This window comes from Elaeis guineensis, chromosome 11 (genome assembly GCF_000442705.2).
Source record: "Elaeis guineensis isolate ETL-2024a chromosome 11, EG11, whole genome shotgun sequence".
Classification (NCBI taxonomy): Eukaryota; Viridiplantae; Streptophyta; class Magnoliopsida; order Arecales; family Arecaceae; genus Elaeis; species Elaeis guineensis.
Window position 1 is genome coordinate 116703170 of NC_026003.2, and position 27349 is coordinate 116730518.

The 27349-nt window shown below is 38.0% G+C and overlaps 1 protein-coding gene across 1 annotated transcript; it reads left to right on the forward strand.

Moving 5' to 3' along the window:
- On the forward strand, positions 1–27349 carry LOC105053961 (protein ARABIDILLO 1). Its single transcript, XM_010935315.4, has 12 exons — positions 1–1776; positions 1864–2022; positions 2104–2184; positions 2271–2402; positions 10445–10572; positions 10990–11077; positions 14686–14780; positions 17715–17778; positions 21326–21501; positions 25025–25246; positions 25969–26053; positions 26733–27349. Exons 1-12 carry the CDS (start codon positions 382–384, stop codon positions 26907–26909), a joined length of 2802 nt encoding a protein of 933 aa, XP_010933617.1. The 5' UTR covers positions 1–381; the 3' UTR covers positions 26910–27349.

Consider the following 27349-nt stretch of genomic DNA (forward strand, 5'->3'; position numbering starts at 1 on the left):
CCCACCCCAATCCCTCCCACCCTCTCTATCCCTCACCCTCACCGCCTCCCCACCCTCCTTTTCCTTATAGGAGTCGACGACTCCCCCTTCTCGATCGTTTTAAAACCAAACGATAAAAATACAAACAAAAATAAATCGAAGCGCCCTTCCCAATCCCTCAGCTCAAGAACGCCATCTCCAATTTCCTCAAAAAGCCCTCGTTTCTTCCATTCCTTTTTCCCTCCATCGATCTCCCAACAAACCCTAGAGAGTTTACGTGTACAAACAAACGAAATCCCCCAAAGGTTTCCGTAGAAATCTGTCGAATTCTTGAATTAGAGATCGTTCGAGCGCGCCGAATCTTCTTTCCGCTTCTTGTTCCCGAAGTAGGGTTTTGCTGCCATGAGCCGGAGGGTGAGGAGGCGCGGCGCGCAGTCCAAGGACAAGGAGAAGGTCGTCATCTCCCCGGTCTTCCCTGAGGCCTCCGAGGATTGCGTGATCCCTCGCCCCGGCGGCGGCGGCGGAGGCGACGGCGCTGGGGTGGCTGCCGTGGACTGGACTTGCCTCCCCGACGACAACGTTGTCCAGCTCTTCTCCTGCCTCAACTACCGGGACCGCGCCAGCCTCGCCTCCACCTGTCGCACCTGGCGCCTCCTCGGCTCCTCCCCCTGCCTTTGGACCGCTCTCGACCTCCGCGCCCACCGCTGCGAATCTGATACCGCCGCCGCCCTCGCCGGCCGGTGCGCCCACCTCCGCCGCCTTCGCTTCCGGGGCGCTGATGCTGCTGCCATCGTCATGAATCTCCAGGCCCGCGGCCTGCGGGAGATCGCAGGGGACTACTGCCGCGAGATCACCGACGCCACCCTGTCGGTGATTGCTGCCCGCCACGAAGCGCTTGAAAGCCTCCAGATCGGCCCCGACCCGTGCGAGAGAATCACCAGTGATGCTATCCGTCATGTCGCCATGTGCTGCACGAGGTTAAGGAGGCTGCGCCTCTCCGGCATCCGGGAGGTTGACGGAGAGGCAGTTGGGGCCCTCGCGCGGCACTGCCCCCAGTTGGAGGAGATAGCCTTCTTGGATTGTGGGAGCATCGATGAGAGTGCTCTTGGAAAGGTGCTGCCTCTAAGATTCTTGTCGGTGGCAGGGTCACGGAACTTGAAGTGGACTACGGCCTCTCTTGCCTGGAGCAGGCTCCCAAACTTGATCGGCGTGGATGTTTCAAGGACGGACGTCTCCCCGGCTGCCGTATCGAGGCTTCTTTCCACGTCCAAAAGCGTGAAGGTGTTGTGCGCTCTCAACTGTGTCGCACTCGAAGAGGAAGGGAATCACAACCCCACGGCATTTAGCAATACCAAGGGGAAGGTGCTGCTTGCCCTTTTCAGTGATATATTCATAGGGATTGCTTCTTTGTTCAAGGGCACGGTGGTTAAGGAGCGAGGATTCTTTGGGGAATGGAGGAGTTGGGAAAACAAGGACAAGAACCTGAATGATATCATGACCTGGATTGAGTGGATCCTGTCGCAATCACTGCTTCGAATAGCAGAGACTAACCCACATGATATTGATGAGTTTTGGTTAAGGCAAGGTGCTGCTTTGTTGCTGAGCTTGGTGAAGAGTTCACAGGAGGATGTGCAAGAGAGAGCAGCTACTGGGCTTGCTACATTTGTGGTCATTGATGATGATAATGCAGCAGTTGACCCAGCGAGAGCAGAGGCGGTGATGCGGAATGGTGGGATACCTCTGCTTTTGGAGCTTGCAAAGTCTTGTCGGGAGGGTATACAGTCTGAAGCTGCAAAGGTTGGATTTTGTGTTGATCCGTCTCATTAATAGCAGTTACTGTAGATTGATTATCAGATGCGTATAAAGGTCCTTTTCAATGTCCAGGCCATTGCAAACTTGTCAGTAAATGCCAAAGTTGCCAAAGCAGTTGCTGACGAAGGGGGCATCAGTATTCTTGCTGATCTGGCGAGATCCATGAACAGGTTGGTTGCTGAAGAGGCTGCTGGAGGTCTCTGGAACCTTTCTGTGGGAGAAGAGCACAAGGTTTACATTTTGTCCGTTCTGCTGCAATGACTACCTTTTATTCTTGGTATATGTGTTACTAATTTATTGGATTTGTTTCAGGCGGCCATTGCTGAGGCTGGTGGCGTAAAAGCTTTAGTGGATCTTATTTTCAAATGGCGCTCTGGAATAGATGGAGTTCTGGTATGACCCATGCTTATGTGATGGTTTATCTGGAAGCAGAAGATAATGTTCTCAGTTCCTGCCTTCATGTATTTCTTCTTAAACAGGAACGTGCTGCTGGTGCCCTTGCAAATTTGGCTGCCGATGACAAATGCAGTCTGGAGGTTGCAGTGGCTGGTGGTGTCCAAGCTTTGGTGATGCTTGCTCGGTTGTGCAAGATTGAGGGAGTACAAGAACAGGTATCACTGACTTTATCCTTATTCCTTAGTCTTAGTGGCCCACTTTATCCCTATTTTTTCAATAAACAGTCTTATACTGCATCTTTGAGGCTTGTGTCCACATGATAAAGGTAGGCAAAATGTGGAAGATCTAAAAAAATCTAAATTTCTTTTGGGTCAATTGATTCATATATTCAATCTGTTTCATCGTATTTATATGCTAGCAGTGATTTTTCTCCTTGTCCCACAATTTAGTGCACTGTTCTTTTTTTTTTTTTGACATCTGGCCTGTAAAATGAGCAATAAACTAGCAGGTATTGGCAAAAACACCAATCCAAATTAATTTGGTAGTTCTAACAATCAATATTGGGAATATAGATTTCTATATACAGTTGTTTTATTCTCATTTATTGCTTTAAATTTAACATATGTTGCTTATTAATTTAATTGTTGTGCCGTGGCTTTAAGGCAAATGTCTCTGGGATGTTAGAGTTGTCCTTACTTGGAAAATATGCTCTATATCGAACTGATGACCTTAGGAACTGCATATTGTAGCTCCAATGTAAAAGTCAAAATCTTTACATTTTTTGACAACGAGAAATTCTCCTTTCATTTATGACTATGACAATAAGGGTCAAAATCTTTATATTTAACTGTTTCATATATTTGATGTTCCATCCTCTTTATATGTCATTCATGATCTTCTCATTGTCTTATAATTTAGTGCACTATTTTATATTTGATATTTATTCCATAAATTAGGCAATAACTAACCGGTATTGGCAACAACATGAACGCAAACTAATTTGGTGTTTGTAGTACTTAATATTTGGCATGTAGACAGTTGTCATTCTTGTGATAAATTACTTGAAATTTAACATAATATTCTTGTCAATTTGATTATCGCATGGCAGCTCCATGCTTTGATTAGGTAAATGACTGTGGGGTGTCGGAGTGTGTTTACTTCAAAAATATGCTATATACTGAGCTTGTAACCATACATCAGATCTTGGAACCAATTTAAGTGTGAAAATCTTTAAATTTTTGACAATGAGAAGTCCTTACAACTATTAAAGGAGGGAAAATTGAACATCATGCCCATTATGATGATATATGGTTCAAATGACATCGTGTGTTTAGTCAAAAACTGGCAAGTTGTTTCTTAACACAAGTAACTTGACAACAGAGGAACTTGGTGTTAATATGTTAAAGGACTATGCCTCAAAGAATGGAAAAGAACCAGTAGGCTTAGATTGTGACTTGTCTCTAGGCAATCCTTTCAACAATAGTGGAATTATATTAAGACAAAGTGACAAGGTTTTCAAGATCCTACTCGTCTTATTGAGGACAAAGTTTTCACTATTTTACTATGAGATTCCTTTTAAGTGAAATTTTGAACTCTTTTATATGGTGGTCGGCATGCAAGTCCTTGTGCACATCACAAGAGATGAGAAGAGAGTGTCATGGAGCTTAAAGTTGTAGATTAGCTATGATACTTGACATTTTGGAAGCTAGATAGCTATTAAAATGCATCTAGGGATGGAGATCAAAGTGGACCAAGAAGATAACAACAGTTGAAAAGGGGAGAGTTTTTTTTTTTTTTTGATCAATTACTTTATATGTTGCTTTGAAGTTGTATCATAAATTAAACTAGCAAAGCATTTTGGAATCTTGATGCCTCTTAACATAGAAATCAGCCATGTTTAGCATGTATATAATGTGCTTCATCAGTGCCATTGCTTGTTAAAAACAAGTTATGTCTAAAACACTTGAAAATTGGTTGCTTTTTGTCCAAATTTCATTGGAAAAAGGACTTCAGGACATAGATTAAATGTCTACCATGCTGGTTGGCACAAACTAGCATACCACTGCCTTACTAGCATGAAGCACAACTGTGTGCCACTGCTCTGCATGTAGTGCTATTTGCATGTCTATACGTGTCAAGTATGAGCACAACATGGCAACCCAACCATTACACCAAAAATGCTTAGGCATTGGAGATACATTAGACTTGGGTCTTCAGGAGGTGCATACAGGCCACCATGCTCTCCATAAATGTCTTTGGTGGCCCACTCTTTGACAGTTCTCAATCAGATCTAAATAATCCTTTTCCATGTGATAGCTTTCACTCTAGCAGAATCTGGTTGCCCTTCAGTATGGTAGTTGCACTCTAGTCACTAGGTATCCTTTATATGGGCAACTCCCTTTAGCACAACTCCACTCCTGTCCTCCATCCGGTTGTGGAGTTGGCTCTAACACTGGATGATATGATCCTAACCACCATACCAAAAATGCCTAGGTGTTAGATATGCGTTAGGCTTAAGCCTTAAACAAATAACAGTACTCACATATCTTGCTAGTGCGAGGCTAACAGAATGCCATCACATGATACTTCAACTTCATGCAGTAAATGACTTACAAATATGGGAACTTGCTTTCTAGCAAGAGTGAGAAATGGTTGTTCTCTCTGGAGAGATCGAAGAATGTCATCGTTTGGGCGTATAATTTTGAAAAGGAATGCTCATATCTGTAGATGTAAAACAAGGTCAGTCAAGGAGATAAGTTAGAAGTTGTTAATACTTTCATTCATGGATGGTTTATATAAGAAACATGGATTTAGATTTTTGGGTTGTTATTACTAAATGTCTTGAGCCTAGTAGACTAGTATGTGCAAATTTTTCTTCTTTTGAAGTTTGTTGGATAAGCTGTTAAGTTAATCATTTGTGGTTTTAGGGAATATTTTAGCTGACTCATATTTGTGAGAATAGGAAAGACGTCTATTTAAGTGTTCTTTTTGTCTTATTCTCATCTTGTGGTAAGTTGCTGATGGTTACCACATTACTTCCTGTTGTGGTCAAGGGCTCGTGGGTCAGATGGGTCCATGCTTGAGGTACTGTCCACTTCAGCCTCTGGCCCATGGCACGGGGCCTCACAATTTTGTCTTTTAAAAGATACCTCACGAGAGAGAGAATATTCCATTTCATATAAGTCAGACTCCCTCTTGACTCATAACTGATGTGGGACTAATAATGCCATCCTCCCACAACACTTTCTAAAAAAGACAACACCGAAGGTAATATGGTGGTTGACGAAAATCAATAAACTATCAAGGAAAGCTAGGGAGCCACATCCTAGCTTTCCCATGCCTATTGCCACACCTGTGGATTGGCTATTTTTAGGTTGGAATTCATGGGGCTAAGGTCCAATTTCAACCATATCTTGGGGTAACTGAAGTTTGCTTCTACCCTCTTGTACTTGCTTTCCATCTATGTCGATCTCAATTGCCCATCTAATTGTTTCTTTCTCTATCCCCTTTACCTTTATATCTCGATATCATTGTATGTCTATTGTGCCCCTCTTGTTATGTCTTTCATGGAAAAAGAGATTTTGTTTTCAATATTGTAAGTAGAGCAGCAAGCATGGTAGAGAAATTATTATTTTTGATTTCATTTTTAAAATGTTTCTACTTCTTGAGGAAGGATAATAGTGGTAGCTTGAATCATAAAAGAGGAAAACCTTGTATATAAATCTAACATATTCAGTGATATGTAGCTGAATCAATAGTGATGCTCAGTCTCTTTTCTGATCATTCTGCTATGAATTTCGTGGCAATCTTAAATTCGCCATTGCTCTATGCTATTCGATGCGCAACATACTTTTATCTTGTGGTGGTAGCCCATAGTGGTTGCCATTTGTCCGCTTTTCTTGTCCATCTTTCTATGTTGCCCCTCCTGTTCATCTTTCTTCATGGACTCCATGAATCACTTTCACAGCACCAATGGATGCCTGTCTGAAACCTTTTAGAAATATATGTGAAGATAGGGAGGGGGATAGAGTATAAGGATCTAAGGAGTTCTGTAGAGAGAGGGGTTAAGAAATAATAGTGCAGGATAGAGGGGGTGGTCAGGATAGGGTTGAGATGGGTTTGCTCACTCAGGGACGGAGGGAGGGATCGAGCCAGGTCAGTATGGCTTTGCTGCTTGTCGGGATGGAAGGAGCATTAGTGGAGAGGAGAGAAGAGGAAAGGGATATTGTAGGAAGCAAGGATTTCGGAATCGGTATCGAGCCTCGTATCGGTTCTGATGCGGTACGATATGGTACCGTATACCGTATCGTATCGAGTGTCGGTACGGTGTAGCGCACCGGTTCGGTATCGATATGCCATCATTTTTTTTTGATTTTTTAGTTGAATTTGATTTTAAATTATTTTTATTATTTTTTAGACTACTTTATATCCAAATTAATGTTTATTTAAGTCATATAACAATTCTACCATCTAAAAAAAATTAAAGAAGTCTAAAACACTAAAAGTCTAAAACGATGCAATAAATATATCTAAAGTACAAATTACAAAGAATAATATGCTAACCTCAGGATCTCTGCTGATCTAATATCTCATCGAATGTCTGTGTCGCTCATAGATATCCGAATCATCTGCATACTCTGGAGGAACATCAGTCCATCCCTCTAATCAAGTGGCATTGTAATCCTGAATATTCATTCTATAAGGTATCCTCTCTGGATTGTAAGACATATTAGATCTCTTGCTCATCTGATTCTGAGAGGTATCCTCGGGATGATGGTATGGCTGTGGAAGGGTCCATCCAAATATGCCAATAGCAAAATTCAATCCATAAGGTGCTCCGGATTGCATGGGATAGTAGCCACTAGAAGCCAATGTCTCAGATACACCATATCCATATGGATCATAAGTTGTCTGCGAATGATAGGATCCATAGTACGAGGATGATGCAGATACATCCATAGATCCTACTTCATGTGCAAGATCATCTGCAGCTGTATCATGCGCTGCATGACCTCTGGGAGGTCATCACCTGTATGAGATCGTCTCCTCATGGGGTTTATCAGGTCGTCTGTGGTCCCTATCTTGTGTGGCATGTGTAAATTGAGACTCACCGATGAATCGAGTACCATCCTGCGGCTTTATCTCATGAATAGTGGTCTCGTATCGTCTAGTCCCTCTCTGATTATCAGATCCTCCAGTCCCTCTTTGATCATCAGATCCATGACTGCTACTATCACTCTCACTGCCGCTGGTCTCTGAATTTGAGTCAACTACTGCACTTTTGAGGGTGCTGCAACTGCCGTTCTTTTTTTTTATCTTTTTGAGCTCTCTCAGTGCCCCTCTGTGACCAGCATCGTCTCAGCATTTCTCGCTCAAACATCGGGCCATGTCGAAGGAGTTATGGAATTTTTCTTGAATTTTTTTTTTTTTTTTGAAAGACCGTCGCTGCGTCGTTCGCTCTTGAGAGAGGCTCTCGGGTTTTTGAGAGTCTCAGACTCTCATAATCAAAGGAGACAAAGGCAACCCCATCCCCCCGGCCCCGAGCCGTACCGACCTGAACCGAGAGAAATCGGTCGGTTTCTCTCGATTTGCAGGCGAACCGCACCGAACCGGCTTGGTTCGGTGCGGTTTTTGTAATTTACCGAAAAAGGGGATGAACCGTACTGCCCCTCTGGTTCGGTTCGGTACGTCCCGTGCCGGTCGGTTCGGACCGATATGGGAAACCCTGGTAGGAAGGCTTGGGTCAGCATGGCTTTGCTGTTTGTGGGGATGGAAGGAGCATTAGTGGAGAGGAGAGGAAAGGGATATTGCAGGAAGGCTTGCTGGATCGGGTGGTTTCATCTGAAAGATGGTATAGAGATGGTAGAGGGAAGTTGCAGGATAGACATAGAAGTATATTTGGGATAACAATTCTTGTTTGCTTGTGAGACTGGAGAGTCTGGTTTTCTGTCGTGTGGTTATAGGTGTGGGAACGCTCGGTGTGGCTCCCTAGCTTTCCTCTAAATTATTCATGTCATAGACCTTTTTGCTGATGAGCTGATATTCAATATGCAACTAGAGAACTTTTGGTGTAGCTTATTTGTAGATGAGACAATTTTTTTTGCTGATATGGTACGAGGTTTGATGCTGAAATGGTTTATCACTGGAAGTTTTTTAGCTTCTAAATGTGGAAAAAATTGGAAGTTAAAATGAAACATATAGATCAGTTTTTGGTGGGACAAGTGGAAATGGAAATGGAGTGGTTGCTTCAGAGAGCAGGTCCCTTCTTTCTGCTTTTTTTTTTTCTCTCTTTTTTAAATTTTCATAGTCTTTAGGGTGTCCTTATTTGCACCAATGTCCTTTTCCTGTCTTGACATAAAGCTCTTAGTGCATCATGCCCTTGGAAAAGAACCTCAGGTTACATCAGGATGAAAAAAGAGAAGGCTGAGAACTGAGCACTCTGGACTTGGTGTCCTATTCAACCATGTAGAAAAGGAGGTGATTATACAGCTTCCTTTATCTTATTTTATTTTATTTTACCCATGCCAACCTTGGAGTTCTTGGAGGCCTTTAAATTCCAAAATAAATTACGAAAAACTTGAGAGCCAAACTTTTGCCAAGGAACATCATTTGCATATGCAAAATGGCAAAGCTGTAATTCCTGACATTATTGATGGTTCTTCAGCAACAATGATCATCATTTCTTCTTCTTAACTTTGGTTCATGAATCCTAGGGCAGCTGGAAATCTTGTTAATGGAATTTCTTTGGCTCATTGGGTAATCAAGTACTTTATTTGGCAAGTCAATCCTTTGTTTGTTGGTTGTGTGTAACCAATTTGTACTTTATTTGGCAATCAAGCAGTTTCCTCTTTGACATGGTGTCTCTTGGTGATATGGATGACCTTCTCCAGACAATGGACAATTGTGCCTGATGTGGTGCATTATCGGTTCCTCTTTTACTTCATTGTTTTAAAACATTTTGCGGGAGGGAGCTCCTAGCTACATCATGTCATTTGCATTGCAAGAAATATATAGTTCTTTGGTGTCTTTTTCACATTTTGTTTGTTACAAAGTTTACATTAGAAAGAATATGAAGAATTTTATAGTTGTTGAGCTTAGTTAGGCTGATTCTTTTATGCCCACTCTGCAGTTTGGATTTCGATCATTGTTGGCAAATGCGCTCTAGAGCACTGTGAAATTTTTACTATTGCAACCTTTTGTAATTTTTGCTTCATATTCATATTTATCTCCTTGATAATTATTAGGTGTCTGTGCCCATCTCCTCACTTCCCCTTCCCATTTTTTTTTTTGAATTGCACCTTTTTTTTTTTAAACTTGTGTGCTGACAACCGCTTTACACATGTATGCACATAAAGAAAGAGCATGCTTTTTCACCTTTATGGTCCTTTTTTCTATTACAATGTTACTTTTGTCTCTCTTGATTATTATATTTATCCAAGCTATTTAATTATGGAGATCTCAGGTATGTTGGTGGGATGCTGATACTCTAAGATGGACCAAGATCTCATTATCTTGGCTGAGATGGAATATTAGGGAAACTGAGAAAGATCTGAGATTTGTGAGATCAAATTGTAGGAACTGAGATATCGGTATCTTGGCTGATTTAGTGTCATTTATTTTAATATTCAATATTTTAAAAATGTAATTTACAATTCTGAAAATAAAAGCAGTGTAGGAAAATTCATATCGATTCATATTGGCTAATATAATGGGGAGTGAGATATAGGTTGTATCATATGATGACTGCCAGAGAACGATACAAACTGATATCTTGGCTGAGATATCAACTGAGAATAAAACCTTTATTCATTCACTGTTGGAGTGATTCACTCGGGTTCCTGTTCAAGCACAGGTGTATGGAGAGCGGAGCTTGTAACTAATTCATGTTTCTATCAGATTACATTCAACCAGAAATGTTATTCTGAAATTACATTCTATTAGAAATTGTCCTCCAAGTCTCTTTGTGCTCGCATCCTTAGAATATGATCAACATCAGTCATCAGAGTTGGAGTTTTTGCAGCAATTTGGCAATTTAATGTTGGGAGTGGATGACATTAGGTTAATGATTTAGATGCTCTTTATATGTTTTCCCAAAAATTCTTGCAAGCTTACTTTGTCTGCAAGTATCCTCTCCTTCCCACTTTGTGTGAACTCTATCTGTTTTTGTAGTATGTGAGTCTTTCGGAGGTAATATCCTGTTTCAAATAGAATGCTGCTGCTTATTTGTCTTTTCCTCATTCTCCTCTCTACTCTCCAGGCTGCTCGAGCTTTGGCTAATCTGGCTGCTCATGGAGATAGCAACAGTAATAATGCTGCTGTGGGTCAAGAGGCAGGTGCACTTGAGGCATTGGTGCAGCTAACTTGTTCTCAAAATGAAGGTGTAAGGTAATTGTTCTTTTGGGGAGTTATTGTGATATATTACTTTCCTTTTTTGATTAAGAATTTTTCAGCTCCAACAAACTAATGCATTTTGCTTTTATGCTAAATCTTGTTTAATGTGGAAGACTGGCTTGATTTGCCATCACAAGAACATTAAATCTGAAGGGCAACTTCTTTTCTTGTGCCTTTACTTTTGGACACTAAATAGTCATGGCAATTTTCATCACCATTAGATAGAAATTGAAACTTCTCTTACTTTAAGATAATTTGTTTATTAATGTTGTTGAATAACACATGCTGTCAGGTAGCTCAATTCAGTTTGCTTCATGCTTAAACTTCATTTTCATTTTTTTACCCTTGCATATTATTTATGCCTGTAAAGAAATTAAGTCAATCTCCACTTCCATGCATAAAATTAACCAGACAAGAAGCAGCTGGTGCTCTGTGGAACTTATCTTTCGATGATAGAAACCGAGAAGCAATTGCTGCAGCTGGTGGGGTTGAAGCCTTGGTACTTCCTTTTTATTTCGTTTACCTTTTTTTTTTGGACATAACCAGTTGTTCAATATCCATTTTTTATGTCCTATGCAGTCTTGCTTTTGTGAAAGTTTATATACATTATATGAATGTGATTTCATACTGAGCTTTGAAAAAATAATAACTTGTGCTTCGTTATAGCATTTGTTTATAAAGCAATGCATCTTGCATCTTGGTGGTGATCTATTGTTAAAAAACAAAAGAAGAAAAAAACTCTTTAGGATAAAAAAGTGGAAAAACTTGAAGAAAAAGGAAAAGGGAGAAAAGGGAAAATGTTGGTTGTGATCTATTGCTAATGCATTACCCTATATGATAGCACTACACAATGAGTTGAGGACCTACGCATATGGGTCTGTATTGGCCATACTGTACCATATTGATAAGGTGCTGGTCATGATATGCTCCTTGACACTAACTTGTAAAGATTTATGATCTGTCAGCTCTCGTTTGTCGTGCTGGCACCAATATTTGTACTATGTTGGTATACTGTGATATGGTGCGCTACCTTATTGAACTTATGAGGTACCAATTAGGGGTGGCAATCGAGTCGGGTCTGTCATAAATGGGTCGGGTCTGATACGGATTGGCTCAAAAAATGATAAACCTGAATCCGACCTATTTATTAAATGGGTCAGAATCTATAACCTGAACTTGCCACGTTTAATAAACAGGTAATCCGACCCTACTTATTTAACCTATTTGACAAATGGATAATCTCTTAATCCACCGACCCAATCCGACCCGATCCATTTAACTGACCTGTTTTCTTTTTTTTCCCCTCTTGTCGCTTCTACAAGGGATCTGGTGCTGCCCGATGAAGGTCAACCACTAGAGGAGGCCTTGGAGTTCACAGAGATGGTCCACGAGGAGGATGAGAAGGATGCAGTGGTGCGGCGGTGGCTATTGGAGTTTGGTGATGGGGAAGTTGGAGGAGCGAGATGATGGCTGAGGCTTGGGATCGGAGGCCACGACCTCATTGTCATGTCGTTGCCAGCGACGATCGAGGTGGAGGAGAGGATGGTCCGGGAGAGGAGCCGGACTACCAGTGTCAGAGACAGGTGAATGTGGTGCAGGCAAGAGGAGAAGGGGTAGAGTGTGGGGATCTCTGGGAGGGAGTTACGGAGGGCAGTGAGGAATGCGGGAGAGGAGGCCTTGGAGTTGGCGGAGAGGAGGATGAGGAGGATGCGGTGGACCAGTGGTGCGGCAGTGGCTACCGAAGTTGGTGATGGGGAAGCTGGAGGAGGAGCAAGACGATGGTCAAGTCTTGGGATCGAAGGCCATGGCCTCGTTGTCATGACGCCGCTAGTGACGGCTGAGGTGGCGGAGAGGGCGATCGGGGAGGGGAGCCAGACTGTTGGTGCTGGAGGGGTGAATGCGGTGCATGCAAGAGGAGAAAGGAAGTGGAAAAACCCTATTCATTATTGCAATGGATTACGGGGGGAGGTGGGTATGCGGATGGGACCATGGAAAATGGGAATTGCTAATTTAAATTTTGGAATCGGAAATTTGGGATTCCTTTTCGCCATTAACACTCTCAGCCTATTTAAATGGGCCCATTAATCTGATTTGACCCAATCCAAATATTAAACATGTTAGATGGGTCAAATTCTTGAAATCTGAACTTGATCGAAATATTGAACAGGTTAAACGGGTTGATCTGTTTATGATTCGAATCTGTTTAGCCCAAACCCAAAGCTACATATGGCGGGTCGAACTTGGGTCGTGTTGGTGGGTCGAACATGGGTTGGATCAGTAGGTTGGGTCATGTTTTGCCTCCCCTAGAGCCAGGGTAGGTATTAGCACTGAGACTTTAAGACTTGGTGCTAATTGTTCTTTCATTAATTTCTCTCTCTCTCTACATATCACATATATATGCATGTGTATGTAGTAATTTGTCTTCTCTCCATGAATACAAGAAGAAAGGTAGAATGATGCCTTGACCTTCCTTTCCATAACACCTTGACCAGACCTAATAATGGAGCAAACGTAGGGGCGAAAGTGGAGTATATTATATCCGGCCCAATGCATTTTTTTTATCCATATCTATCTAGCCTTGGATACAAATTTGAGCATCTGACTAATATCCATGTCTATATCCATCATATCCATATCTATCAAAGAAAAATGAACAGAAATATGCATAGATAATTATCTAATCTGTATCAAATTATCCAATTTTGTTTGCAATCCTTCTTAATTTTGTATAGCTTTTATAAACTTTTAAGGAAATAACTGGCAACATTAACATATCATTAACTAAATTTACCTTCCACATAGAGATAGCTTTCATTTGGTGGTTCATAAACTTTAACTATCTGATTTATATCTGCATTTCTATCCCCAATTATATCCATACTTACGATATCCAATCTGTATTTATCTGTTTAAAACAAATATATGAATTTTAGCATCCCATTATATCTGTATCTCTATCTGAATTCACCAAATAAAAAGGGACATGGATATGGCTATCCTGATATGCAATCTGTATGCTACCCATTTTCAGCCCTAAGCAAGCCCATTAATTCATACTTGATCTGCCATAGCCTTAAGCCAAGTAGGCGGGGACCCTAACCATACAGGCACTCCCTTGAGCAGTGTGTCCAAACCAAGAAGGCTGCATAAGATCCTAAAACACCTAGGCACATCCAATATTTCTATATGAAATCTTGTAGATTTCTTCTGTGTTGCACAGAGCTTGAAGGGTACATTGCTTCTATTTAACAGTGTTTGTGACCCTGGAGAGCTTGAAGGACATAATAGGATAGTCTAACATAGCTAATTTTTTGCTTGAGTTTTTTTGGTCGTGTCATTCTAAAAAGAAATAGGTACCATTTCCTTCCTTCTTGATGGTATTGAAAATAGTTGACTAGTGCATGTGCCTCTCTTAGCTGGTATCATGTGAGGCATGTGCTATGTGACTCACGTGAGCCCTTTTTGTGGTATTCCAGAGTCCTGAAATTATATAATCCTGAGAGCGTTTTGAAAAGCCTTTGGCCTGACTAGTGTGGTTGGATGAGGCACAAACCCTGTGGGATAAGGGCTTTAAGCCTTGCCCTTTTGTGGTATTCCTGAGTGTTTTTTTTTTATAAGGATATTTACGTGCTAACTTTTGAACTTAATTCAACTCTCACCCTTTTTCATGTAACAGTCCTATATTTATATGAATCTAGGTATATATGTATACACGTGTATATATGTATATATGTACGTACATACATATGTAGGTAGGTAGGTAGGTAGGTACGTATGTATGTATATATTAGCATAAAGAACTGGTGCAGGATGATTCCTCTGCTCTTTTTTTTTTGGTTGATTTCATCAATTTATAAAAATGGCTAGAGAAACTCGAGGTTTTGGTTTTATTTAATATGACATGTTAGTTGTTTTTATACATTAGCTAGGAACTTGACTGATTGGCTTGCTGAGGTAAAATTACGTGGTAGAGTGTGGTTTAAAGCCTATACCTTTATCTGATATGTCTTTGTCTCTCTAAAGATTGTCAATCCCTTGGTTTTTTCTTTTACTGTTTAAACCTTTTTTTTTTTCAGTAAAATATCAATGTCTTGCTTGATTATGTAGGTAGCTCTTGCACAAGGATGTTCAAATGCTTCTCAAGGACTCCAAGAGAGGGCTGCAGGTGCTTTGTGGGGATTGTCGGTATCAGAGGCTAATAGGTAATCGTTATCATCATGCTTATTGCAATAGCTGCTTCAGCTCTCTAGTGAATATTGTAAGAATATTGAGAACTGATCTTATTCTTTGCATTGATGATAGATCATGAAACATTTTCATACTAACTCTGTGAGTGAAATAGCTCCACAACATATGAGGTGCAAATTTAAATAACAAGAATGGGGAGCTTTTGAAATGACTAAGAAAAAAAGTGATTTTCACTGCAAGGCAAGTATATAAGATAACCATGTCTTTTAAACATATATTCATTAGCTTGGAGATGTTTCTTCAAACTTCCTGATGTCTTGGAGTTCGCTTCAATGGATGATGGGAAAGGATGCATTAATTGGGTGAAAGTATTTGTTTTGCTGAGGTTTATTAAATTGTAGGGACAATATTAACAAGTGAAACAAATGAATTTTAATAAACTTTTAAAATAGGTCAACAGTGTTTTAGCATGCTGATTACTCCACCTTTGGGTGATTCAAAACTTTCACATTTGAAGGTGAAAGGCATGGGGATTTGATTAAGTTTTTGACCAATGCTATGCTGGATGAATGTGGAAAATCATCTTCAGAGTTCAAGTATATATAATTCCCTTGGAGTATTGAACTTAAGGTGCAGAAATTTCAGTTTACTGGTTCTATGGTTGAACTTGCTATTACGGTTGCTTTGGCGCTACCTGTTCTAAATTCCCATTGTGAGCCCTAGTTGATTACTTCTAGGCAGACATGGATTGTCATCTACTTTGTATTCATCAGCTATGCTGATGCTGTGGTTTTTAACTGTCTTTGGTTACCAGATATCTGAAGCATCACCTGGCTCCTCCTTTACACCATTTGGCACTTCTACATGCATACTCGCACCAATGTTGCTGTTTTAGCTTATTGACATTATTCCTCCATGCCCAATGGATTTGTGCATTGCATGGTCGTTCATTCTTTTTCATTCCTATGATCCAGCTTGGTTGAAATTTTAAAGGAAGCCATGTTGACAATCTACATTATTCTTTTATTCCATGCATATATCTACTATTTTCTATACAGGACTCGTATATTTCTATACAGTCCTTGTATATTGTAGTAAATGGTAGCCGCATGTGCACCCTTTGTTATGGTGTCTTCTTATGTGGCATATTCTGTATGCAACTATTTGTATATGTATCTGGTGCTATGCCTAATGAGAGCATTTAATCTTGCATTTGCACCTGAAGTCTGGATAGGTCAAAATAAAATGCAACACTCTCTAGATCTTAATATCATTTTCTAAAATAAAAGGATCGAATGATAATAAAGTGTATTTAGGATATGAATACCAGGAACATGCCTCTACTGAATCTTGTGGGCATCAAATGCTTTGTGGGTCTAAGATAAAGCCAGAAACTTCTAAAATTGTGCCACTTGCATTCAATAATAGATTAAACATAAATTGACATTGTACTAGGTAATTGCCATATTTGTTTCATATGACAGTCTGTAAGGTTTTGACCGGAAGTAAAAATTCAATACTCTAATATCTCATAGTTGTCCAAGAATGTTGGAGAACTTCTCAACTCGTCCTCATTTTGGACATGTAAGCTTCTATACTTCATGGTGTATCAAAGAAGTTTTACCAAAAAGATTCAATCTTTGGATTTAAGCTACCACACCAATCTTGCATAATCACATAGACAAATTCAGTCATTGGATTTCAATAAAGCAAACAAAAGATACCTTTATCATCACCAACTTAGAAGTTTGTGAACGAATTTGAAAAACCTACTAGCCAAATAATAACCTAGAGGAATGATTTCAGTCATGGTTCATGGTTCGTCAAACTATCCTGAACTACCCCAAATTGGATGGTTTGGGGCGTATCGAATTATACCGACAGCAAATCGGTGATTTAGGCGTTCGATTCGGAATGCCGATGAAAATGGAGTGAGGGAGAAGGAAAGAGAGGAAGAGATAGAGAAGGGGAGGGAACGAGAGGGAAAGGCCGGCGGTGGCTCATCGAGCCCTCCAAAGCTCCGCGAGATATGAAAAGAGAGAGAGGAAGGGAGAGAAGAGGAGCGAGGAGAAAACGGCGTAGAGGCTGCTGAAGGGCTGTCAGATGGCCGTCGGATGGCCCAAATCAGCCCCGTGGTCGCCACGGATTTAAAATAGGGGCGACATCTCTATTTCATTGTATTTTTTTAGAAATGCGATAAATAGTGAAACTGGCAATGAATTTTTTTAAAAAAAATGCAATGAAATAGGGGCATTGCCTCTGTTTCGAACCTACGACGATGTGGGGCGGATTTGGGCCATCCGATAGCCTCTGGTAGCCTCCCCGCTGCCTTCCCCCTACTCCTCTTCTCTCTCTTTCTCTCTCTCTACTCTCATTTCCTCTCGCAGAGGATCATAAGGCTTGGGAGAACTCTGTGGCCCTCTGGTGGCTACCGTTGGCGTCTCTGTCGGCCTCCCATTCCTTCCCTTCCTCCCCTCCCTCTTTTCCTCTTCGATTCATCCCTCGTTTCCGTGTTAGTTCGGGCTTAATACAGCCTCTGAGGGTACATCGACTTATACCGTCAACTGGCATGGGGTTCAATTTCGAGTCGGTGAACCTTGATTTCAGTACATAGGGATGTTGGCTTACAACTGGTAAATTTCAAAATTATTTTCTATAGGTTACAAATGTCATGACCATGTCTCCATACTTTCCACAGTGATTTACCTAATTAAAGCTTTTTATTTTTTTTAAAATAAGTGCATTTGATAATTTTGTGCTAAATTGATTGGTGTTCATTGGAAGCAGTTCATAAATCATAAAGAAATACTTACTATAGGTTATTAATTGAGCATTTGAGCTATAATGATAAATGCAAATTTGGAATTTTCTATCTCTTATATTAATTGTTTAATTATTTCTTTCTTTGATATGATTAATCACTAATACACAACTTTTTTGGTTTTCAGCATTGCCATCGGACGAGAAGGTGGTGTGGCACCTCTAATTGCATTGGCACGGTCGGATGCTGAAGTAAGTTTTGATTTGTTTTGTTGTAAAGCCAATGAAAGCTTGATTTTTTTTTTTTAAGCTTTTAATTGTTCTCAAGTGTCAACAAATAAAGCTTCACTTCACCTCACTAGGATACCAAGGTAGGATTCTAAAAGTTAACATATTTGATATCTAGATTCCTTTAATCTTTTCTACTTTCGAGCTTCAGATTATATGCATAATTATTTAGTTCGATATCTCAAATATCTGAACTAGAGTTAACATTTACAAGACTGCTTGGCAAAGGATACTTGGGCCTTGTTTGGCTAAACTTTTAGAGTGTCAGAAAGCACTTTCTGGCCTTCCAAATGTACTTTTAGATGGTACAGTGATGTTTAATAAAAAATTGAAAAGTTCTTTTGGTCTTATCAGAAAATTGAAAAGGTCTTCTTAGGAAAAGCTCAATTTTGAAGTTTTTTCCAAAAGTGCTTTTTAACTTTTAACCAATGTCGGGAAGCTGTTTTGATTTAAATGAAATTTTTTTAATGATCGAAATATGTACTAACAAATATCATAATTACATCTTATATCATATCATATCATATCGTATTATTATATTATAAATATAATATAATATCATATTAAATTAATATTATGATATATTATAAACATATAACATATTCTATTATAGTATTATTTTATTATAAAAATACAATTTGGTATAATAATACTTAATGATAATATAATATTATTATATTATAATAGCATAATATAATATAATATGTTATATTATAATTTATTATTAGATTAGATTATAATCTATTATATTATATTATGTTATATATTACATCATAATTAAAATAATATTATATTATAGTATATTATATTATAATATTATATTACGTTATATGATAATAATATTTTAAAATATAATAATATTTACATTATAAACATATAATATAATCTATTATAATAGTATTATATTATAATAATACAATATAATAATATTTTGATAATATAATAATATAATAATTTGTTATATTATATTATAATCTATTATTAGATTAGATTATAACAATATATTATATTATAAATTATATTATAATATAATAATAATATTTGATATTATTATGTTACATTATATCATAATAATATCTTAATACATAATAATATATAATATTATATTGTATTATCTCCATAATTACATCTTATATCATATCATATTATATCATATCATATTATTATATTATATATATAATATAATATCATATTAAATTAATATTATGATATATTATAAACATATAATATATTCTATTATAGTATTATTTTATTATAAAAATATAATTTGATATAATAATACTTAATGATAATATAATATTATTATATTATAATAGCATAATATAATATAATATGTTATATTATAATTTATTATTAGATTAGATTATAATCCATTATATTATATTACATTATATATTACATCATAATTATAATAATATTATATTATAGTATATTATGTTATAATATTATATTACGTTATATGATAATAATATTTTAAAATATAATAATATTTACATTATAAACATATAATATAATCTATTATAATAGTATTATATTATTATAATAATACAATATAATAATATTTTAATAATATAATAATATAATAATTTGTTATATTATATTATAATCTATTATTAGATTAGATTATAACAATATATTATATTATATTATAAATTATATTATAATATAATAATAATATTTGATATTATTATGTTACATTATATCATAATAATATCTTAATACATAATAATATATAATATTATATTGTATTATCTCCACTATACAATATCGTGCAATGTTTTTATTTGTCATTTTATCATATCAAAATTACTTTTTTGTTTTAGTTACCAAACATATGTTAAAATTTCAAAGCACTTTATAAATGTGGTTACCAAACAGCAAATAGCTTTTTGTAAAAACTCTACTTTCAAAAGCTCTACTTCTTAAAAGCTCTATTTTCAAAAGTTCTAAAAGCTCTACTCCCAATAGCAATCCCAAACTGGGCCTTGAAGCTGGGATGAAGCTTAATGGTTCCAAATATTCCTTAGGGTATCCAGAAAACTTGCATCTTAGCACATAAAAATGATCCAAAATAGCTGGGAAAATGCATGATAATGATGGTTTAAGATATCTAAAATTCATGAAGCCAGTTGCTACATCTGGAAGTGCCATATTTGCATGCAGCTGAAACCTTATCACTTGTTTATGTTGAGAAGAAATACAAGCTACATAATCAGCATGATAGTATGGTGGTGAGCATAAACAAAAATCTAGTTTGTCATTTAAGCATTAGTCCCGTGTATAAATATTCATTAGTGTTGTTGTTGGCGATTCATTGCATACAGTAAGTCATATATGTTGGTCCTCCATCATTACTACTTGCTTCTTGTTGCTTAGAATTTGAAAATTAGTTTCTGCTTCTTTCCCTTCAATTCCATATTGCAGATGTCCATACAAGTTGTGGGGCAATTAATCTGGTAAAGTTCAGTGGTTGCTTTACATCTTAATAAATGTGCACTTTGCGTGGTTCAGTGAGTTACTGATGTTTATATGCTGCTAATTCTCTCTTATATCTATGGATATAGAGCAGTACTACTTGTTGATCAACATAATTTTTCTATATTGACAACCCATAAACCATAGAAATCACACCAGATTATTGGTTCTGCATTACTATTGAGATACAAATGGACAAATCTATTAGTCACATGACTTCATATGTCTGTACATAAGGTTCACTTTTGGTACTGGACCCCATACTAGTACCATCCTATTAGCATCTTTACATGGTTCGGTACAGTATGAGACAGCATACCGAGTGTCAGTACGGTATGAGACACTATACCGGTATGGTGTTGGTACCGATATGGTACGATATGCCCCATACCGGACAGTAATGGGCATTACGGCAAACCATGCCTGTACATATGTACTTGTATGACAACTAAATTGCATCATTTCTAGTATAAACCTTGAAATGTTACTATGGCTTGTTCTGTGAGCATAAACTTTGGAAAGTCATGTCTGGTGTGCGGTTGTAATGGATTGTCACACATTAGAGTAGGTGTAATGGAGCAGGTGGGAATTTATGCCAATCATGTTCGCTTATCCAAGGAAGGAACGTCTTGACTATCTGTTGGAATGCACCCGGCTTCATGCCTGTCTTTACATTGTACTGCAAACATAATCTGTGCAGATGTTTATTCCTTTGTAATGGCTCTTAAAATTGCAGATGGTCCCATGTGAAGACATTTTTGATTTTTGAATGCTGAACTATAAATAGAAGAGGGACCATTGTTTATGCAATTGATTTTTCTACATGCTAACTGCTGGTGGACAACTTTTGACCCATCCTATTTCTGAGTGTAAACCGAATAGGAACACCTATGGAGTATTCATATATTGCCTTTCCCTGGAACTGCTTTTAGCTTTATCAATTGAGGCTTGCATGCAGAATCTATATATGTAACAATATAGAGTGTTTCAACAGTATTGATCATATTGATGAGTTTTGTACTTTGTTATTGTACAGGATGTTCATGAAACTGCTGCTGGTGCACTTTGGAATCTTGCTTTTAATTCTGGCAATGCTCTTCGCATAGTTGAAGAAGGGGGGGTTCCAGCCCTCGTACACCTCTGTGCATCATCAGGATCAAAAATGGCTCGTTTTATGGCTGCATTGGCACTTGCTTACATGTTTGATGGAAGGTACAAAATTGTGTAATTTATCCTAAGCACAGCTTGTTTGCGGGCTTCTAGTGGGGTGTACTTTTGAGTGTCAATTTCATTTAGGCCATCATTTAAGCCAGTATTTTTTGATATAACTTGCTAGTATTGATTCTGATGCAACATATTCACATTAGAGGTTGCTTCATCATTGATTTTGTTAGGCATGGAATTAATACTTAAAAGACTCCACTTTGTTGCTTCAGTGTGATGATCTATTGTAACCATATACTGTCAAGAAATGACTAGTAGGTAGAACCAAGGTTTACAATCTCGGTTCTGTGTGCCGTACCTGTAACTTAGCAGTTCGGTATAATACAAGTCGATAAGGTATGGTGCACGCTCTGTACCAAAATATCTCTCAAATCATTTTCTCACTTTTTATCTTGATATGCCTCCGTATGGGTCGGTATGTACCTTGGCACGTCTTAGTACTGGGCAATACAGGTCCCATACCAACCCGAATATGAGTTTTGTATCGGTCCAACCCAGTATAGTATTGTATGCCCCAAATCTGGTGGTTTGGGGTGGTACAACAGTCCATGGATAGAATCTTGTTTGGGGTATGGATATTACGTATTTAAGTAAAACTTGCATGTTCCTAGAGCACTCAATTTTCTTCTTCTTGATTGGATATACTGAATTCTGATGTGAAAATAATATAAGTGCTAAGGTAAGTCACATTTCGTGCATATGAAATGTGCAATGTAAGATTGTAGCATCTGTCTTGCTGTCCCTTGAGTCTGTTGTTCTTGACTAGGATGATCATTTATCACGTGATTGGGAGGATAGAGGGATGTTGCTTTATGTGGAACATTTTGTTCAGAAATAAAGACATTGTTTCATTAATATTCCAATTGAGGTAATTGTCATGCTACCATGTGACAGTGATTGAAGGCAAGCTGAGTGTGTTCTTTGTAGCAGTTGAATCAGGTTCATTTTTTCTTCTTTTTCTCTTTTTTCTTTTTGGGACTAGGAGGGTTTTATCCCTCCTTTTGTATCATATAGCGAGCCCACCCTAGAGTGCTGACTGCTATGGGAATCAAACCCCTGCCCCCTTGCCCAGGTGTCAGGGATGATACCATCCAAGCAAGTACTCGGGGGTCAGTTGACTCAGGTTTCTTATCATAACTCTGCACAAGAAAATAACTTGTGGGAATTGATGACAATCTGCAGTTTCTTGCCATCTTTAGGGACATCACACCATATGCCTGAAATCACATGTATCAAGTACTTGGTGTCAACTTGTTCCTTATGTCTATTTTCTGGCCAACTTCACTCTCAAGTTTAGGCAAATGGTAACTTTTTGTCAATAATCTTCAGCCAGTGGACATAACTAATTCTCTTTTGCAATGTTTTGATGAATTTGGGTCACTGTGTTGGTCCGGATTTTAGTCTACCGTGTTCTTCCAGGCCTTAGATTGGGTTGCTGTTTAAAATTAGACAGATTTCAAAATACACTAATGGAAACCCCTCTTTTTATTTGGATCTTCTATCTACCCACCAGTTCTAGTATTCTTGTGAAGGTCTCATATTAGCAGGGAGTGCTTCAGACTATAGATCTACCACAATGCTGCCTAAAAACAAGTCATGGCTCTGAGCTTGGAGGGTGGTTGGTGTAGAATTGTCTCGTTTATTGGTTTATGTAGGACTTAATTAGGTTCTTCTTTGGAATGAACCTTTACTTAAGCATGGAACTTCCATTTTGTGTTCATTGTGGATACCCTTGTTTTATAGGCAGTTGAGTGCTCTATAAATTCACCCTCATGTTTCCATTGGTCGGAAGGTTATGTCTCTTCTTGATTGATCAGGAACAAAACTTGCTATAGTATGTTATAATACTTGCTAATATTCAATGAGTGCGTAGCCTTTGCAACTTATTGGGGGGTTGCTATCACTCCCTTGAGGGATGTTTAACTTTTGTTTGTTCACTCAAAATTATCTTTCCCTTGGTGATATCCCAAATTTGTCCTATCCTTGGTGATTCCACTGGTTTTTTGTCATTGGGATTACTTTCTCAGGCTGCGACATGTTCTTTCTAAATTGACCTTTGGCCATTGCCTTATAAAATAGGAAGCGGGAAATGTAGCACAAGATACACTTTGAGAACTAGAAATGCTGGAACTTTGCTTCTAAGTGGTAGATCAAAGTGGCAATGATTGGAATTGGATACACCATTTTTGTTTTCATGATTAAGTTTAAATACTTAAATGATATGAACATCAAAGGAGGAACCGCTGTTTAAATTATCAAAATTGTGAAATTATAATATTCAATAAGCTGGATTTGGGAAGTCACTAGGTCGTTTGGTTTGCTGTACCACCCCATACCGAACAGTATAGGGCATACCATACCGTACTGGTATATGCCATACCACCTCATACTGATACTATTGTGCTGTACTGAACCGCATGCCAATACTATAATAGGATTTTACTGGTATGGGATCCGGTACCGAGACGGCAAATCTTGCTGAATAGAATATCAAACTCGAGGAAACTCGAGGTCAAAGGCAGTTTTGAGCCATGATGTATTCCATTGCTAGCTGCAGTTCAGTTGCATAATTGTAGTGCAGTTCAGGACCTTCAAAAAAGAAAAAAAAATCTTCAATAATCTTGAGATGAGATGAAGGGCCGTTGGAAGGCTGGAGATGTCACTAATTATAGTATGATAAGATGAATGCTTCTGATTCCTCAAATAGATTTAATCTTGATGTTCTCAATGTTGCTACTCTTCCATGCCTAAATAGGGTGGTCCAAGGGGAAATTCAAAAACCATGTCAACTTCAATAATCTTGAGGTGAAAGGTATGCTCAAAGGTTGGAGTTGATACTAATCATACTATGACAAGATGGTAGCCCTACTACACCTTGAATAGATCTATTCTTGATGTTCGCAATCTTGCTAGATTTTCCCATGCCTGAATAGGTGTGGTTCAATATGAAATTCAGAACTGTGCATTAAGGGATGCAGTGCACAAACTGGATAGAGACTAGCACTGGGTTATGGTGTATTTGTTTCTTGTTTTCTTTTAAATAATTGTCATAATTACTTCATATTTCATTCTTGATTCTCCAAAAGCCTTCATGTGAACAGAAATGTGACATGTTTGAACATCCCATTTAGTGCAATCATTATCCTTTCCAGTGAAGTTGATAGAGCATTTTTTGCCGTATGGTTTTCTTGAATAGATCTGTAGAATGAGGAAATGCCGGCATTAAGCATCTCATTTAGTGTGACTTGCTGGAACAGAAAAACAATTTTAATGCGACAGGTTGCTGTGGACCAAGCTAAGAAGAATGAAAATAAAAATCAAAAAGGAAAGATAATAGTATTGTGCCCCTCTTTCCTGATGTTTGAACGGTGTCCCAAGTGAACTTAGTTCTTTCTATGAGCTTGTTTTGGTACAAATATAGTATCACATTAATACTTTGCGTCGCTGAAGTTCTGATGGAACTATTTGATGTTGCTGTCTTGTTCTCTAAAATTTCACTTTTTATTCACAGAATGGATGAGGTTGCATTGGTTGGGTCTTCATCAGAAGGTGCTTCAAAGAGTGTTAACTTTGATGGTGCTAGAAGGATGGCATTGAAGCATATAGAAGCTTTTGTACTGACTTTTTCAGAGCCACAACTCTTCTCCATGGCTGCAGCTTCTTCGGCTCCTGCAGCCTTGGCACAAATAGCTGAAGCAGCACGCATACAAGAAGCAGGACATCTGAGATGCAGGTTTATTACATCTTCTTTCTGTTACTAAGTGCAAAGTTTTAATGAAGTCTGAATGAATAATATTCAGTTCATGTGATGTGATTATAGGTTGCCACTGGTTGGTATAGAGATTGTATATTTGAAAGCTGCCTTTCCTGAAATGATATGCCATCTTTTGTAACATAAGCATATCATATAAATTTATCTTGTACAAAATTCCCCTCTAGAATTATGTTAAGGAACCTTGATGGGTTGCTCCTGGTTGCATGAACTTAAAATGGGTAATGAGAAAGGTAGTTTTCCTTGCCTGATACGGGGCCTTTCCATCTCTTAATAGGCTTGTCTTAAAAAATTGACAACTTCATAGACTTGGGATTCAAGACTAGCACATATCATTATTTATTCACAAATTTTGAATGGTTGTACTTTGGTTGATCCATAAAGTCAATCATACATAGACATGATGAGCTCAATGGTTTACCCTTTTCGAGTTCTTTATCTTGTCAATAGTTGGAACATTTTTCAAAGTTGCTTTGACATAATCTATTGTGAACCTAGAGTTTCAAGTGATGATATTTGTGGGCTGTTTCATCGAACTGTCTCTGTGTACTCTATATTAGGTGCCACCTTGATTTGCATTTTTTTTTTTTTATTTGATCCTCTTATGGATGATATTAATATTTGTGAAGAAGAAAGAGACTTTTCCTAATGTAACATAAAATTTTGCTTAACCTGCTTTTCAGTGGTGCCGAGATTGGGAGATTTGTTACCATGCTTCGAAACCCATTATCCATTCTTCGAGCCTGTGCAGCTTTTGCTCTTCTTCAGGTAAATTTGCCTGTCATACTTGTCACCTATTTATGTCATATAGCAGCTTGTGATTTTGCTTTTTTCTGCAGATAAACAAACCTCCCATTTAAAATTTTCCTCCTTGCTCCATGTTATGTCATGATAAACACGTGTAATTATCTCTTTATATTTTAAGATATATTAGAATTGAAAATATCTAAGGTCAAGTTATCAATGCAATCAGATATCAATGCTACCATTGCTCGAAAGTTCTTTTTTCGCATGGAATATTATCTATTTATGGTGACTTGATCCTTCTTAAGTCATTTCTGGGTAAAACGTGACAGCAACAAGATTGCTATTGCTTGCTGATTCTTTGCCATCGTTTGATGCAATATTCTTTACATAAATTATACAGAAATCAAAGTTTGAAATTTGAAATATCAAGTGAAATTCCCTGTCATGCCGTGCATGAGACACAGTATATTCTATTCTTGGAATTTTACATTTTTTTTAAAAAAAATTTTCTCTCCGGATGTCTTGATTTGTTATAAGAAAGTTTGTACAGAGTTTCCATTCATTTAGTGTCTTTTATGAAGATCATATTTTGGGGTAGCTCATATCCATTCTTATTTCAACTGAATACACAATTGGTCCTACTTTTTTCCCTGACAAGAATTGTATCACCATCTTGTTTCCCATTTACTCGTAAATGCAGTTCACCATTCCAGGAGGCAGGCATGCGATGCACCATGCAGGCCTTTTGCAGAAAGCTGGGGCTGCACGGGTCCTACGTGCTGCAGCTGCAGCTGCAACAGCTCCTATTGAAGCAAAAATTTTTGCGAGGATTGTGCTCAGGAATCTTGAACACCACCAGCTGGAAGCTTCAATATAAAGCTGAAATAAGGAATTTGTTCTTCAGCATTTAGAATCAGAAGTTGAACACTTCCTTTTGCCCATGCATCAGCCTGAAGCAATGCCTGCATATGAATCCTGCTCTATGAAAAATGCAGAATCCTTGGTTACTGAAGCTTCTGTTCCTTGATGGAGCTTTCGTTTTTGGTTCATATCCTGAGAACTTGGTTTTTGATAAACTGAATTGAGGAGGGGCTGGCTTGCTCTTGTTAGTCAGGTATTTATTAAATTGGCTTGACTTGGCTTTTCTGTGATTATTAGAGTGTGGATGCATTTTTTCTATTTATTTGGAGTGTAAAAGAAGGTGCTGGATGTTCAAGAAAACCAGTATCTGTAAATTTTGTACTTACGTATCTAACATTAATGACAGCATGTTTGTTATAATTTTATTAAACTATATGAAACGCAGGTTTATGGACA